Source organism: Echeneis naucrates, chromosome 17 (genome assembly GCF_900963305.1).
Source record: "Echeneis naucrates chromosome 17, fEcheNa1.1, whole genome shotgun sequence".
NCBI classification, from domain to species: Eukaryota; Metazoa; Chordata; class Actinopteri; order Carangiformes; family Echeneidae; genus Echeneis; species Echeneis naucrates.
In genome coordinates this window covers 12,331,914-12,347,395 of record NC_042527.1, presented here as the reverse complement: position 1 = coordinate 12,347,395, position 15,482 = coordinate 12,331,914, and the positions used below count along the sequence as shown (strand labels likewise).

At 42.1% G+C, this 15,482-nt stretch overlaps 1 protein-coding gene across 1 annotated transcript in view; it reads left to right on the top strand.

Annotated features, from left to right (window-relative positions):
• The first annotated feature begins 8,621 nt into the window (after window positions 1-8,621).
• The window catches only part of LOC115058295 (dipeptidyl aminopeptidase-like protein 6), a 55,125-nt gene continuing 48,264 nt past the window's right edge, over window positions 8,622-15,482 (top strand). Inside the window, exon 1 of the mRNA XM_029525621.1 lies at window positions 8,622-9,435. Coding sequence (XP_029381481.1) covers window positions 9,244-9,435 — 192 coding nt within the window. The 5' untranslated portion in view covers window positions 8,622-9,243. The remainder of the gene's footprint in view (window positions 9,436-15,482) is intronic.

Below are 15,482 nucleotides of genomic sequence, written 5' to 3'. Positions count from 1 at the left end.
TTGTATTCAGCAGGAATATGTACGGATGAAATGCCTTTCAAAAGCATTGTGTATTCATCTAGTGAGTCCTCTGTATTTCTTCACTGAACCATTGCACTCTGAATCGGCTGTTTAAAATGTTTGTATTGCTGCCCACAGCCACTATTAGCTGCTACAAAATGACTTTCATTTTCCTGATCTGCACATACACATGCATACTCTGTTCACATTTTGATACCATCAGTTTATTTTATCCAATGGCCGGATTGAGTGTGATAATGCAGGGGTGAACAATAGCACATTGTTCAACGAAATGAAATTCGGAGACAGAGAAACAACCAGGGACACCCGGCAGGCAGGGACAGCAGGATTCAACAGCAGTCATTTGTCACCCCTAACTGCTGTGCTGAGCTTTGGCTCTCCGGGGAAGGTTTGCTGCAGATGAGAGCCATGTTTATGAAGGCTGTACAGGTTTTGCAGCTCTTGGCCACCCTTGAACACCTGAAGCTCTTCATCCTGGACCCAATCATGCCATTGCATCGCTCCCCGGGGGTGCAGGGTTCATCTGTGCCCGTCGCCTGTAACAGATGACCTGATAAAGTTCTGTTAGCTGTGAACCTGCTAGCATCTTGCTAACAAAGACACATTGTCACCCGATATGCACGTATTCTTGGACTCATTCCTATTCTGACAAACAGTGTTGCTTTCTCTATTCATGTCATTGCACCACTGCCCTTCCCTGAGCTCCAAGAGGAGCTGGTCTGAGAAGCATACTGAGTACAGCCATATGCAACTTGGGGGTCCACAGGAAGGAGTCTTGGAAGAGGAATGTTCGGGGACTTTGAGTCACTCTGTCTAGTGTCACCTGGCTGGAAGTGAAGATAGGAGCTTGGCTATGGTTTGACCACATCATTGGATAAAGTGAGTTTAGATAACACACTTATACTGCACAGAAGCACGCAAAAAGAAATAGCAATGCACATCTGCACACAAACTCATTTGCACATAGCCACATAAATCTTGTGAATGTGTCCATGTGAGTTTAGATCTATTTTCTATGAGGCTGTCAAGCCTAATCTTCGTTGCAAAGTGCTTCTCACAGGGAAAAAAAACAATAGGAATACACTATCTGGAATTATTTGCTCCTTGCAATCCACATAGAGACATCTGGAATTTACTAGCCTTATTTATTGATCGGTTTATTATTGATCAATTTAATTCAGCAGTTGTTGAGGGAGCGGTGAGGCGCATATTCTGAGGTAAACCAAAACCTAAACTGATGCTTTCATTATCCCCACAGTATTGAATAATAAATCCAGCTTTCGCTACAGTTCTAGATATCCATGCGTGCTTTAGGTGTTTACCTTTAAAATGCTGATGTGTCTGATTTAGAAAGACCAAAATGCGCACTATTATTGGGATTTTTAAGTTTTGATGTTAACCAATGTGTCTCCTTCACTTCGTCTGTGCCATCAATCGACTTAATTGAAGATTTTGTTTTGACAGCAACTCTTGAAATGCTTTAATGGCAGCAACACGTTCTGCCAAATCAGCATTAAGTGACAAATGGAGGATATTAGTGAATGCATGTAAGCGGCGCTCTATAGCAAAGCAAGAGAGTGAACTAAGTCAAACTGCGCATTGTTAATCTTCAGTCAGTGTGATAAAACACTGCATCACCTATGTGCTCGACAGCAATAACAGCGCTGACCTTTTCCACTAATTGCAATTACCAAGACTTACTGTGAGCCGGCAACGTGCATGATCACAGGAGTGTATGTCATGGCCGTGAAAGTGACAAAAATGAATGCAGAGGATGACCAATCAGAGACCTGTTTAAGGGACCCCCGGGAAATGTCATGGCACAAAATCAGCTTGTTAACAGCAGTGGCTGTAACTACAGCCAGCATGTATTGCATTTGCTCAAAAGACTTTATTGCTCCCTAGTACAGTCAAGCAAGCAATTATTCTCTCAGATGAAACCTTATCTCCTGTGGTGTACATGCAAATATGAACTATACTTCATCTTTAACCTCACTGTAGACTGTGGCTTCACATGTTGGTCTGATTAACAGTGAAATTGTGCATCTCCTTTCACTTTTTAATTAGATTTTTTTTTTTTTTTTTTTTAATATGGTTCCATGTGACTTAACTGCTACCTTTAACTAAGTGCAGCTGTTTATCAACTCTCGCTGTCACTGTGGGTTTGTTGTTTGCTTGCAAATCAAACATGTAAGATATGAGCTGGAGACTTGAAGGCATTAGTGATAAACTGCTGCAGCTTTCGGGGGGGTGCTTCCTTTAAACAGGTCCATGAGTCACAGTTGAAAAGAAATTCTGCTGACTTTAAATATAAGTATTTATGAAGCGCTGTGAACCTCCACAGGGTATAAAACATACCGCTGTCCATGAAATAATAGTCATCCCAACTTCACTTTATTCACTTTCCCCATGAATAATTGGCAAGGTCATATTGAAATAGTGCACATTTTGCTCATGAATGTTAAATTAAATCCCAACTCTCATAGCTGTGAAGTGTAAAATGTGAAACGCTGTTCTGCAATATGATAGTGCCTTGACGACCTTGCACCGCATATGTCTTCCATGCTTCTGCTGGCTGAGCATCTTGATTTCACACACACAAGTCAAACTCTGGACAGCAGCATCAATATGAGCCATGATTCAGCGCCTGAGTCCATAACTGACCGGGGATTGACTGTAGCCCAGCTTGTGATTCACTGCTCTTGAACACTCTCTAAACCATTTTTAATGAATGTGTTATGAATGTTTCGCCGTTCATGCTGCCTATGCTGGTTTTAGTTTTATTAAAAAGAAAAAAGAAATTCCTTCTTTCTTGTGACTCCCTGTCGTGGTTTACTTAAACAAACTGGTTCCTCAGTTTCAGCTCTGGGCTTCAATACACAGGGTACAAACTCTTCATAAATAACACAGCAGTCTTGCCAATGCCAGGCTTCTGTCCTGTTAGCATGGCTTGGTGTGTGTGTGGGTGTGGGTGTGTGTGTGTGTATGTGTGTGTGTGGGGTTGTATTTTATGATGCAGAAGAAAGGCAGCATAAATATTACTTGTGCTTAATCACTACCCAGCTGCAAAGCTGGCTTGAATTGATCAGTTTCTTGTCTATAAGTGGGTCTGTTTGTGTGTGTGTGTGTGTGTGTGTGTGTGTGTGTGTGTGTGTGTGTCTAATTTACTTACACTATTAAGCTCTCCACCTTTGCTGTGAAAAGTCATCTTGAGAGAGTTTGTGTGTGAAAGAGGGAGAAAGTGAGCAAAGGACTGAACAACGGAGAGATAAGTCGTGTTTGGAGCAGTTTGAGCTGAGCAGATGCTCAACCCCCCCCACCCCCCCCACCCCCCATCCGACTTGCACCCCCTGTGGAGGCGATACTAGTGTCTGTGTGATTGATTCACCCTGAAATGGAGGGAGGGAGGTGTTCTGGCTGGTCGGGGCTCCAAGTTCCCTGGTTTGTTCTCTCCCTTGGCTGTAGGGGAGGGAGAGGGGAGGAGGAGGAGTAGAGGTTGGGGAGGGGTGTGGGTGGGGGAAGAACTTCTCAGACACCTCCAGCAGCCCCAACTTCGCGGCACAAAGGTGTGAGCACAGCAAAGGGGGGAAAGCAAGTGGCACTTTTCGCCATGTCTGTCCTCATAGCCACCCAGCTGAAGATAGACACCAGCACTCCCTCCAGAAGGGTAAGGGGCCCTTTTTAGCATGCATGGCACGCTGTGGGGGGATGTCTGTGTTTATGGGTGAGTCTCTTGCTCCTGACAGAAAAAGCTGCTGGCTGTTTCTGATAGCAGCTGGACAGGCAGGAAGGGAGCGGCAGTTCCTGATGTGCCCTTTGAGGATCTTGATGGACAAACGTTTCGCTCATTTGATTTTCTTTCAAGTGCTGACTTCTAATGAATTTTTGGTAGCATATGCTGTGGTGAATGCTTAGTGCCTTGTCTTTATTTGTGATGTGTGGCCATCTAATGACTTCGGCCATTACTGGGAAAAGTTGGATAGAAGTACACATGCATTCCTAAGTGAGATATTTGGTGATTGGTTTGCATTAATTGCTGGCATGTTCTGAATTTAAACTCTACTCTTTGTGTGGAAGCCCATTCAAGAATTTTGAGGTCAGCTCATCGCTCAGGTCTGACTAAATGCTGACTCTTCTCATGCAAACGCATAGCGAGGGGGATGGAGGAAGAATAGAAGTTTAGGGATAACTTTTGCTGCTCTCAAGAAATGTGAGGGATATGATATATAAAATCAGACACAACAATTTTATTTAATTTATTTGGTGTTATTACAAACGTGAATTTCTATATCCATCTTTGTCTGAAAAGCGATTACATATACCAGATCATATTTCATATGCAATCAAGAGGGCCGCTGGTCCACTTGAAATCATGCATCTAAATGATGTATGTAAAGCCATAAGGAATATTAATGGCCAAAAGGATGTTACGGCACATTTTCAGGCAGAAGAAAAACCATGCAACCAGTTAGAGAGAGAGAGAGAGAGAGAGCGAGTGAGGCTTTTCGTGTAATGAGCTCTTTCATTTCATTCATCACAGCCCCTTTTCAACACATCAACACACATGCAACAATAGATTTTTAGAGACGGTCTCTTGTGCGCGTTCTCCATCGACTTTCTCCCTCCTTACTTCGTCATCCTTGTCTTCCTCATCATCTGCTGCGACCACAATCCACAACTGTAGACTGCTGCTCCCCTCAAACATGGCCACGGTCTATTCTAGCACATCAGCTGACATTAAACTCAATTTCCTCAGTGACTTATCTGCTGCCATTTCAATTACTGCTCACTACATGGCTTCCCATAAACTGTAACATACTGGTAGACTCAGCACTCATTTGCTGTTGAAAGTAATAAGATAGTACCAAAAGGCAAACATGCTCAGCTAGTTTCATTCAGAGCATGCAGTTAACAAAGTTTAATTTAACACAGTGAACTAGAATTCTCATTTAATTATTCTTTTTTATCTGTCTGTCCGTCTTTGTGTCTAGTAAATAAGTTATTTCAATCCTTCTCTCATCTCTTTTGAGATATAATTTTTCCTTCTGTTTTGGAACGACAGTTCCCATGATTAGAGGATCCTCAGAGTCACAGGAGTAGTCACAGGACGTTTCACTTTTTAAGGTATAATATATATTCCTATAGTGTCACTTAAAAGTATTGAAATTTGAACAATCAGTGGACACCAGAGGTGGAATTACATCTGAAAGTTTAAGTCACACCCGCTGTAAAAATACATATCATGTCCCTGTGTTCACATTTTAATGAATAATGATTCTGAATAAATGCAAGATTTATGACACAAAGTGCGACAGTGCTTTTTTTTTTTTTTTTTTTTTAAGTCAGTCAAATTCCTCCATGTATTGTGTGCATCATAGGTGGGGCTGCTGGTGCAGACTATGCTGGCAAAGGAAACGTTTCAGTGAGACAATCCAAATACCTACACATGGCATGCACCTGTCTCCTTCACTGCCTGCGGTATCTTTGTCTTATTTCTCTTCTTCTGCGTCCCCTTTTAATTTGCTTCTCCCCCAGAGGAGGCTACCCTCACCATTTGAAACGCTTTGTTCCACAAGAAGGCTATTATGATCATTTCTATTGTAATTATTTGTATTGTAATTCGTGCTTGAAGACTTGTTCTGATAATTGGACAAATTAAACAAATTTTAAATAGCTGTTAGCTAGCTGTTGCTCTATGATAAAGCGGAATTACTTGACTTGCAGAGAGCGTAAAAATAAAACAGTCCACAGGAAAGCCTGGCAGGTAATCCGATGGGGCAGCTGAATGAGGAAACTTGTTGCCATGGATGGCAACGCTCAGCATCGGGGGAAATCATTAATGTCCAACTAATACTGAATGGAAAATTGCACAAAAATTTGATTATAGTGGGCCGTAGCTAAATCCATTCTGTTACATGCATGTAGAGAGGCACAGTCATTACCTCATTCAGCTGAATGATGTTTGGAGGAAATTAGATATTACTTCGCTCCCACTACACATTGATTGATCTGTTTGCTCTTCCATCCAATTAATTTTGTTGTGCTGTGTATCATGCTGATGGAAACAACTTGGCCTGTAGTGGCATTTCAGTTAATGCAAATGCATTAATGTGTGCATTTAAAGTGAATTACTCTATGTAGTATGCTATGAATCATGTACAAGTGGCTGTAATTTGATACTGAACTGCACCTCAAACTATTCACCCTTCTTACACTCCTGTATTATTTAAACAAGAAAAGATAATCAATTGGCTTTGCCATACTTTAATTCAAGGTGTGGGTAGTAACTTTTAGACCTGAATAGCACAACATTACGTAAAGCTTTCTATTCCATCCTGGATGGTGGGTTTGAATAGTTTTACACTAAGGTGAGATTTTACCTTTTGGCTGCCTCAAAGTACTCCAGCTCTCCATGGAGCACACACAGATGATTAGTATTTTGGCATTACTTCGTTTCAGCAATAAGGGAAAAGGAAATGTCTTCCCTTCGGCCCTTAGATAATAAAGTAACTACGATGGCTTTCAGGCCGTAAATTTTCCGCTAACTTTAGTGTGTAAATCCTTCAATTAAATCAAAAGGAAAAGTAAGAGTTTTTCCCATTTCAGAGCCTAATGGCCATCGTGCCATTTGGATTAAACTGCATCTGTCATGTGCCATATCACCCCTGTAGTAAGTTCAGACTTGTACTGGCTCCAACACCTCCATCAGCTTCCTGCAGAGGTATTATGTATGCTCCAACTATCATCACCATTATAGCTGTTATTACACGCCTCTCCAAATTTGTACCACCTATAATGCAGAGCTTGTCTGCAATGATGTTTGTGAGAGCGGGGAAAGGCATAGCTGCTGTATCTGCGTGGAGGCGATATGGGGAGTTTAACTGAGCCCAGGCTCCCCAGCATGGTCCTGAGGGGAGCGTTAAACCAGCCAGGGAGTTCACAATAGCTCCCCAACAAGGTGAGGGAGATTAGAAAACATCTATCAGAGAGGCTGAGATGGATTTCAAGTGACTTAGACCTATTTCCCCAGGGGTGTGCAGACCCAGAAAAGGCACTTATGATCTACAGAAACAAATGATGACAGAGACCCAAGCAAGTCACTGTTGAAGAACAGGCTGCTGGAAGCCCAGATGTTCGGCCGACAACATAAATCTCCGCCGAAACACCAATTAAAAAGTAAGCAAAAGCATCAAACCAAGTTGTAATTCAATTAATTTATGAGTCGTACTCAGAGTTAAAGGGAAATTGATTTTAAATAAGACAAATGGGAATTAACTATAATTAGGCAAAGGCCGGGATGCCTTATGTCCTCATTTTTTTTTAATAAATGACCAAACCTTTGAAATCAATATTGTGTATTCTTCCAAATACATATCCTATTATTAAGGTTACATTTATTATTCAGGCCATGAATCAATGATTCTTTGGCGGCTCTTTCAGAGTTTGAGATGACTCAGAATTTGGAATTTAAAAAAAGTTTTTTAAAACCTATCCTTTGTTCCAAGTAGAGTCCAGATTTTTTCCGTTTCTGCTTTTGGAGTCTGATTGGCTTGATTGATCTCGCTCTCCAGGACATTGTGAAATGAAGCTGATTTCACCTCATGGCAGATATGAAGCAGTGCCACTCAACAGAATATGTTGGGCTGCGCTTTAGTGCTGCTTTGAAGTTGTCCTACCCCTGTGAAGATGACCTATTTCCCAGAAATACAGCCTGGGCACTGGCAGAGTTTGATAGTTTGATAGTTTGAGCTGTCACGGTGTTTGCCTGGGACATTCAGGGCAGGGGTGACACTTTGACTCAAGTGCCCCCCCCTCCACACACACACACACTTCTGCACCACATATAAGCCAATATTCTGCATTTACCAGAGACCAAAATTATAAGCAAAATAAGCAAATCCACCACAATGTAGTGTATAAGCTGAATACCATGTGTGAATTGGCTGATAAAGTATAATAGAAGGAATTGCATTACTGCACGAATTAAGGGGAGGATCGTACACTTGGATGGTTTGGATTATTTCCTTTTGGTAGGAATTAAATAAAAGTATTTATGAAGGCAGAATGTGGTGCAGGAGGAAGGGTTTATGTCAGTTGGTATTAACAGCAGAAATAATTCCCCTCCCATTTTATCCTCTTACAATATATTTCTCAAGTGCATGTTCTGGATATTTTAGATGCCTTTAAAGGCTCGTCATTCCGTTGTTTTGATCAATAAGAGCAAAGCCCTGGGAATAGTTGTTGCTCAACAAGTGGAGCAGGTCTCTGTGGAAGTCAGTGGTCAGCCTGCCCTTATGCAGTGCGCCACGGAGAGGCACCCGAGATCCGCTCTTGGATTCTTGGACCTTGTTGCAATCATTTGGGAGAAAAATGCCCCCCTCCCCACCCCCGTTCATAAAATCACAAATGAGTAAGATTTCTCCATATAGAGGTGACGGGTGTGGGGTGAATCATAGCGCAACCCGTGCGGGAATGGCGCGCGTAAACCCGCGCGCACACACTGAGCGGGCTGCTGCGTGACAGTGAAGCTGCTCTCAGCTGCCGGTCACTTCTCATGCAGAGCGCGTCTGCGGAGAGCAAACCGCCGGGCTGCCTGCGCCTTCCACCCTCTCCGTGCAGGGAGGAGGATTCAAACAACAAAAGAAAAATAACCCGAGTCCAAAGTCCGCTGGACGCGTTATCTTTCGCTCTTTTGTCTAGCGGACAATCACTGCGGGAGAGAGAGAGAGTCAGGAGGGGAAACGAATATCTTGATCGGAAACTCGGCGCATCCGCCTGGTTTCTCTCTGTGTGAGGAGGCATCGGGAAACTGAGGAAGGCAGACAACGTGTTGTGAATACAGAAGAGAGCGAGTATTGACACCTACAGCCCAGCAGTCTGCTGCACGCCTGGACAAAGCCGGAAAAGGACATCGGAGCGAAGGATTCAGCTTTATACCTCCCTGTCACTTCATCGGTTACCCGCAGCGGCTTATTTTCCAAGTGTCTTCACCTTATCTCATTTGTTTTGTTGTTGTTGTTGCTTTATTTTGTTTGCTCCATCCCGGAGGTGAAAACTGGCTGCCTGCCATCGGTTCTCCTCGAAGCGCACAGCAAAGCCATAGACCTGCCAAAAAAAAAAAAAAAAAAGAAAAACAAGATTAAAAATAAAAACTGAATCAGGTGAAATCCGTCTGTCTCTCTGACATGCTGTAAGTTGTACCGCCTGGACTGGACCTTTATTATGGCTTCGCTGTATCAGAGATTCACCGGGAAGATCAACACGACCAATTCCTTCCCACACCCACCTGAGGCCAGCCATCTCCTGGGTGGACAGGTTGCAGACGAGGAGAACGCAGCGAAGACCGCTCAGCACTTCGGTGATGGCAGACCTCACGTCCAATACCGCAAAAAATGCTTGCGGGAGGATGAAGATGTAAGATACTTATATTCTTTACTTGTCACCGTGCATGTTACCACAGCTCCCCTTTGTGAAAAACCTCCAAATATTTAGTTTACATCATTCCCTTTGAAAGACATAATCACAGTTATGCCCATACAGACATACACAGGCCCAAGTCTCTCCCTGGAGGTGTTGAAGCTCCATCATTGCCTTTAACTTTTACAGAGTGTCCAAGAAAGTTTTTACAAGGCTGATTTTTTTTTTCTTTTCTATTCTGTGGCAGCTGCATGTTTGGTTGAATTGATGTTGTGTTTGGCAGCATTGGCTTTTCTTTTTCTTCGGCTATTCTTCAGATGGTGTTGGGGGAAAAACTGGCTGAAAAGAGGGCCAGTCGCGGTGGCAGTCTGTGTTTTGCCCAACATGAGCATCACCTCCCGGTTTCTGCTGCGCTGATAAGATGTTGTGTGTCTCTGAAGGGAGGCTGTAGCGTTTACTCCAGCGCCGTCTGTAGAGTCAGGCTGTCGTGGCCACAAACGCTGTGGCACAACATGGATGTAACTGCTGTCACGTCACGTCGCTCTCCTGTTGCATTAATTTGGTCTTGATTATATTCACCGTAGCTGTAGTTGCACTGGGGCCAGAAAATTCAAACCTGGTGAAAGCAGAGGGCAGAAGTTAGGCCTCTTTGATGAGTGGAACCCAAACACCCAGTATATGCCCAGTATTTTGGGAAAGAAACCCTATTTCCTGATTTCAGGGTTAGAATCGGGCATCGAGCAGACGTTGTGGATGTTTACACAATCCCCACTGGATTGTATTCAGCTTTGCATTTTGACACTGAAATTTGTTTTAATTATTCTTCTCTTGTTGAGAATGTTACCAGACCAGACAGCAGGAGAGTCATATTTTCTGAACCACAAATAACCAACAGGGAAAAAAAAAGCTGCTTTTGCTTGTAGTTTGTCCAAAAACTTTGTCCTCTCTGATTTCATGCAGGCCTTGAGAAGATGACATGTTAACACATGTGTCGCTTGTTGATGATGACAGCACTTCAAACATCTGCAGAACGCCAATATACTTCGCTGGCTTTTTATCTTCCTGTGGCTGCCAACGCTGCGATGATCCTCTGAATTATTGATATCCATCACATTGAGAATCAAGTGATAAGGCTGGCAACAGCTTGGATGCAGACACTGCTCAGGCTGTCAATGACAACAACAGGGCAAACAGGAATTTCTTGGCCCTGAAAGCCTCCATGTTCATTCTTTGAGGCACTTGTTATGGAAAAAAAAATATTAGAGCTCCTGATGGTTAAACCTTGGGATTGCACTTTTAGACTGTTATTGTACTGCTGGATTTCCAACATATTTATTAGCTTTGCACTGTTAACCTTGAGGTCACCTTTCGTCTCTTGGTCCCCCCGAGCCGTGCTGAAGCATGAAATTGCCTCTTGCCTCAGGAGAATGGCAGAGCATTTCAAGGGGTGTTATTTCTGACCCCTCTTTCCTCCAGTAAAAGTTTGAATGAGTCGTCGTTGTTTTCATTCACTTTGCAGAGGGAAAGGATAAATTGTTCAGCATGTTTCCATAATACTGCAGTTCAGGTGGAAGTTGAGCTATTAGAGGCAGCATTTTGCACTAAGCTGTTGTAAAAAAAAAAAAGGGGGGGGGGGGGGGGGGCGGGGGGTAAGGAATTAGACTTTTTTGTAAAAAACTGTTTAATTTGTTTACTGCGGCATTTTTCTGAGCCCACAAAATGCAGGTGCTGCATTTACAGGCTGAAAATGCATCTTTGTTTGTAGGAGAGGTGAGTGTGTTGTAAGATTGATTAATTGTTGCTGTGCTCTGTGTGCAAGTATCAGTATCTTGTGATAGTGTTACTATAGAGGGAGATATTATCAGGGTCCTTTTTCCTCTTTAAACAGACTGGATTTAACAAAATTTATTGTTTATTCAAACAGATAGAAAATATGGTGAGCTTGTACCTTCAGATTAGCGCCCCACGGCACCTTAATGAGCCCTCCTATATTTATTTTTCCTGGATGGACAGTTCACAGCAGAAGGTAAACACTTATCTTTGTGCGTCATGTTGTGGGAATAAAAGGTGAAATGGGCCTCTGCAGTAATCATAGTAAACACACTGCATGTCCAATGACAAAGCACTGATTCATAGTTTTTCTGTGAACTGTGAAACACGGCTGAAAATGTGAAGCACTGCCAACTTCCCACCACGCTGGTTTCCTTCTTTTCTTTTCTTTTTTTTTTTTTTTTTTTTTTTGTAATTCTGATATTTCATTTTATCAACTTTCAATAGACTGTGATGCAACACTAGACAACATCAAAGAACAGCTCACAGCTAATATCACAGCTAAACCTATATACAGGCAAAATGTGACAAAACTACAAAAAACATTGCAGGATTTTTTACAGTGGAAATATGATCCTCTACTGTGTTTCACTCTTTATATCAGTTGTAATGTTAGACCAAATTCGATTGTAATTCCCCTTGACATGATTGGCTTGTATACAATGAGTAATTAATCGTGACGAAGCATTCTGTCTGATTCCTCCAGTGGGAGAGAACAATAAAGAAAATAAATAATGACAGCTATTCAAAAATATTCCAGTGAAAAAACCCGTGTTTTTCTGTCAAGCCTCACCATCACCTAATCATTCCTCGCTATCTGTGAATGAGGGCTTTGATTTAAAAGTTCAGGATGAACGACATTATCAGTTTTTTGAATACATTAAACATTTTACTGATTGTAGCTAATTAAGGGAAATCACAGGTTTCTCCCTCGAGCTAAATCTCAAAGCTTTTAACACCTTTACTTTTAATGACAGATTATTGACTCAAATCAGGGGTTTATACCTTTTTTTTTTCCACTTTGTCATCGTGGCCATTTTGAATATTTTGTAAGCAAACATAACATTTTTAGTCAACGTGGCAAAAAGCTGTTGCTTGCTTTTTATGATCCATGTGATGGAAACTGTAAATTCATATGCAGCCAAAAGCAGCAAACAATTATGATAATCTAATTTCCCTCATGGCTGTCTTAATTTCAGATGTGCATGCTGCTCTTTAATGCAGTCTTCATTTTTTTTCCTCCTTCCAGGAGAAAAAACTTTTGATTAAAAGTACAGTGGAAAAGCTTTTTAATTTTACTGTTGATCGCTTGTTGCTTTGTGAAATATCTTAAGGTTATACCTGGTGTCCTTGTAACATGAGTGGGAGAATCTCCCTCAAAATTGCCACGGCAAATAAGTACATTGAGGTTGCACAATAATCACCTCTAGGGACAAACACAAAGAGCAATGAGATTTCTCTTGAAATCACTGTAGTGTTTTATAGTATAACTAGTTTATTTCACAATGCACGTCCAGCCTTAAATGCGTGAGTATACCGGCATGGTGGTCGTCTTTTAGCTTGGCTTTCATTCCCGGTCTGGATAATTTTGTCAGACTGTGTAACTTGAGTGTAGCATTTAATTCATATTAGTAAAATGTTTGACCAGTGCCCTCCTTCTCCTGTACACTCAAAAAACACACACTCACATACATACTCACACTTACACTCACTCTACCTTTGCTCATATGCGCTGCTGTGCCTTTTACTTAGAGATAGCCCAGATTTGAGTTAGACAGTCTGGCCCGCTTCCCAAGCATTCATTTAGCTCTTTGTTACAGCCCTTGTCTTTAAGGTCCAGTGCTCAAATAAATCAGTCAGAGGGAGCTCAGCCAGATAAAAGTAACAAGGTGTGATAGGCTGTTCCCATTATCCCTGCAGCCGTGTTAATTGCATGCCTCAGATGAGGCTAACAGGTCATCACCTGTTGCTCTCATCCAAAATGAGGACGAGTCCCAAAATGACCAGCATCCCAAGCCTGAAGATGCTTTATGGACACAAGATACTGTCCAGTGCTTTGTCTGGGATTTTTATAACTTTATTTGCCATCGAATGATCACAGGAAATGAGGGGAGAGGAGGAATGATGTACAACAGATGTTTCTGGTTAGATTCAAACCACGAATGTAGCAGACCAAGATCTGACTGTAATGGACATAAGAGAGATGAGCTGGTCACTATCAGCCTACTGTTTTATCTACGAGTGAAGAGAAATATCTGATTGCTTTGCTTCAAAGGCCACTGCTGTTTTCCCCCTCTAGTTGGTAACTCTTTGTATGATAATTGTTGTGCGTTGTGATGAGAGCCGTGAGACCGAACCGTAACAGTAAAGCTGCAGTCCATAAAGCCCAAGTAATCAGTTGAAGGACAGTGAAACACTTCGTAGAGTTAAATGAAACCACAAAATAATTGTTCTCTGTGGGTTTGTTAGCAGGAGTGTTCTCTTTCCTATAACATATAGTCGTACTCTGAGCCATGGTTAATGAAAACATATAGACGGCAGCCTGGATCATAAAACTTATCAGAATATGTTAATATGAATATAAAGTGGGCCGAAATGGTAACAGTGCTGATTACCAGGCAGCAAAAATGACAAGCTATTTCCAAACGCAAACAGCAACTGGAAAGACAAACTACAAAATAAAATAAACAAAAATAAACTGAAACAATTTTGAATCAAAGAGCATTTAAGAAGCTCAGTTGAAGCTTGCTGACCACTTTAACCAGTATGCAGCAAAGGCCACACGAGACAAACCTGCTGTCACCCAGTGCAGCTCCTCCCCTCAGGACAGCACAGCATCCTCAGCAGGACCTCTTGCTCAGCGTTGCCATGGTTGCAAAGGTGGAGAGGGTAAGGCTGCAAGCTCTGGGAACACACACACACACACACACACACACACACACACACACACACACACAGCCGCTTGCTGGTGGCTCTGACTGCCATCTGGAGATGAAGGAGGTCTCACACTGCAAATTGAGCGTCCTTAGTTGCCTCTGTCACACAGCGTGAGACGTCTGCCGTTACGAGTATGGCATGTTTATTTTCCCCTTGCAGCTGCTGATGAATACGAGCTTTTACTCCTGTTTCACTGTCACGGTAGCTGCTGACAGTCTTATTCACTATTGACCTGTGTTTTTTTTTTTTTCTCCTCAATTCCCAATGGGCTTCTAAACAGGTCATCCATCCACCCTGCCCAACACCTCAACTCATTGTTGACACACCATCGATCAGCGTCATCCCCCTCGTCACACTGCCCCCCCCATGCAGCTCCATGGACCTGTCAACAACACGTCAGCCTGCTGCCTCTCTGCTGCCTTCCTATGAGACTGTCCCTCTTCCTCTTAATGATTTACTGTATTATTACTGAAGCTGAGAGTGCTATAAGTCAGTGTTTAAACACAGAGGCTTTACTATTTCATCACGCAACGAGGATCCTGCTGATGCTGAGCTTCAGTCTCGTGCAATGGTTTTTTTTTTTTTTTCCTTGGCAAGATTCAAGCATAATCGTTAGCTTTCATTAAGCATCCATCCATTTTTACTCTTTCTCACATGTCCCAGGTACTTCAGGTTTAAGGGCAGCTACAATCTCTGTGGTTGAAATTGAACTAATTTAATATACATGCAGATCAACAAAAAAAAAAAAAATCCACCATTTTGTCAGGCTTCATTTTTGATCATCAGGATGGCAGTCACATCAAGAAGCTTAACACTCCACAGACGACTTCATAATGGCTCTTAAATATTCTTGCTGCTTTTAAGAAGTTCACGAGTGTTTAGCTAAATATAACTCATTTAATCCAGCTTGTTCCCATTTTCTCTTTCTCTTTTGTTCACTGCTTTGTTTTATTATTTATTTATTTATAACTCTAGGCGACAGTCTCTGTTTTTTCTTGGGAGAATTAGCTTTTGTTGTTGTTGTGCGTTTGATTATCAGCAGTGCAGCCCCCTCAAAAGAGCCTATATGGTACGTTAACTATTAGTTTACTTCATTGCCATTTTATACAGCATGATGTCAGTGATGTTTTAAATTGAAACAATGCAGGAAAGCATTTTTTTAAATTACATTTCACTTGCACTGTGTCGCTTTTGCCACTAGAGACTGTCACTCCACACTGTTCACAGGAACCAATTCTGAGCTCATCTCAGTTTATTGTCAACATGTGCTATTAATG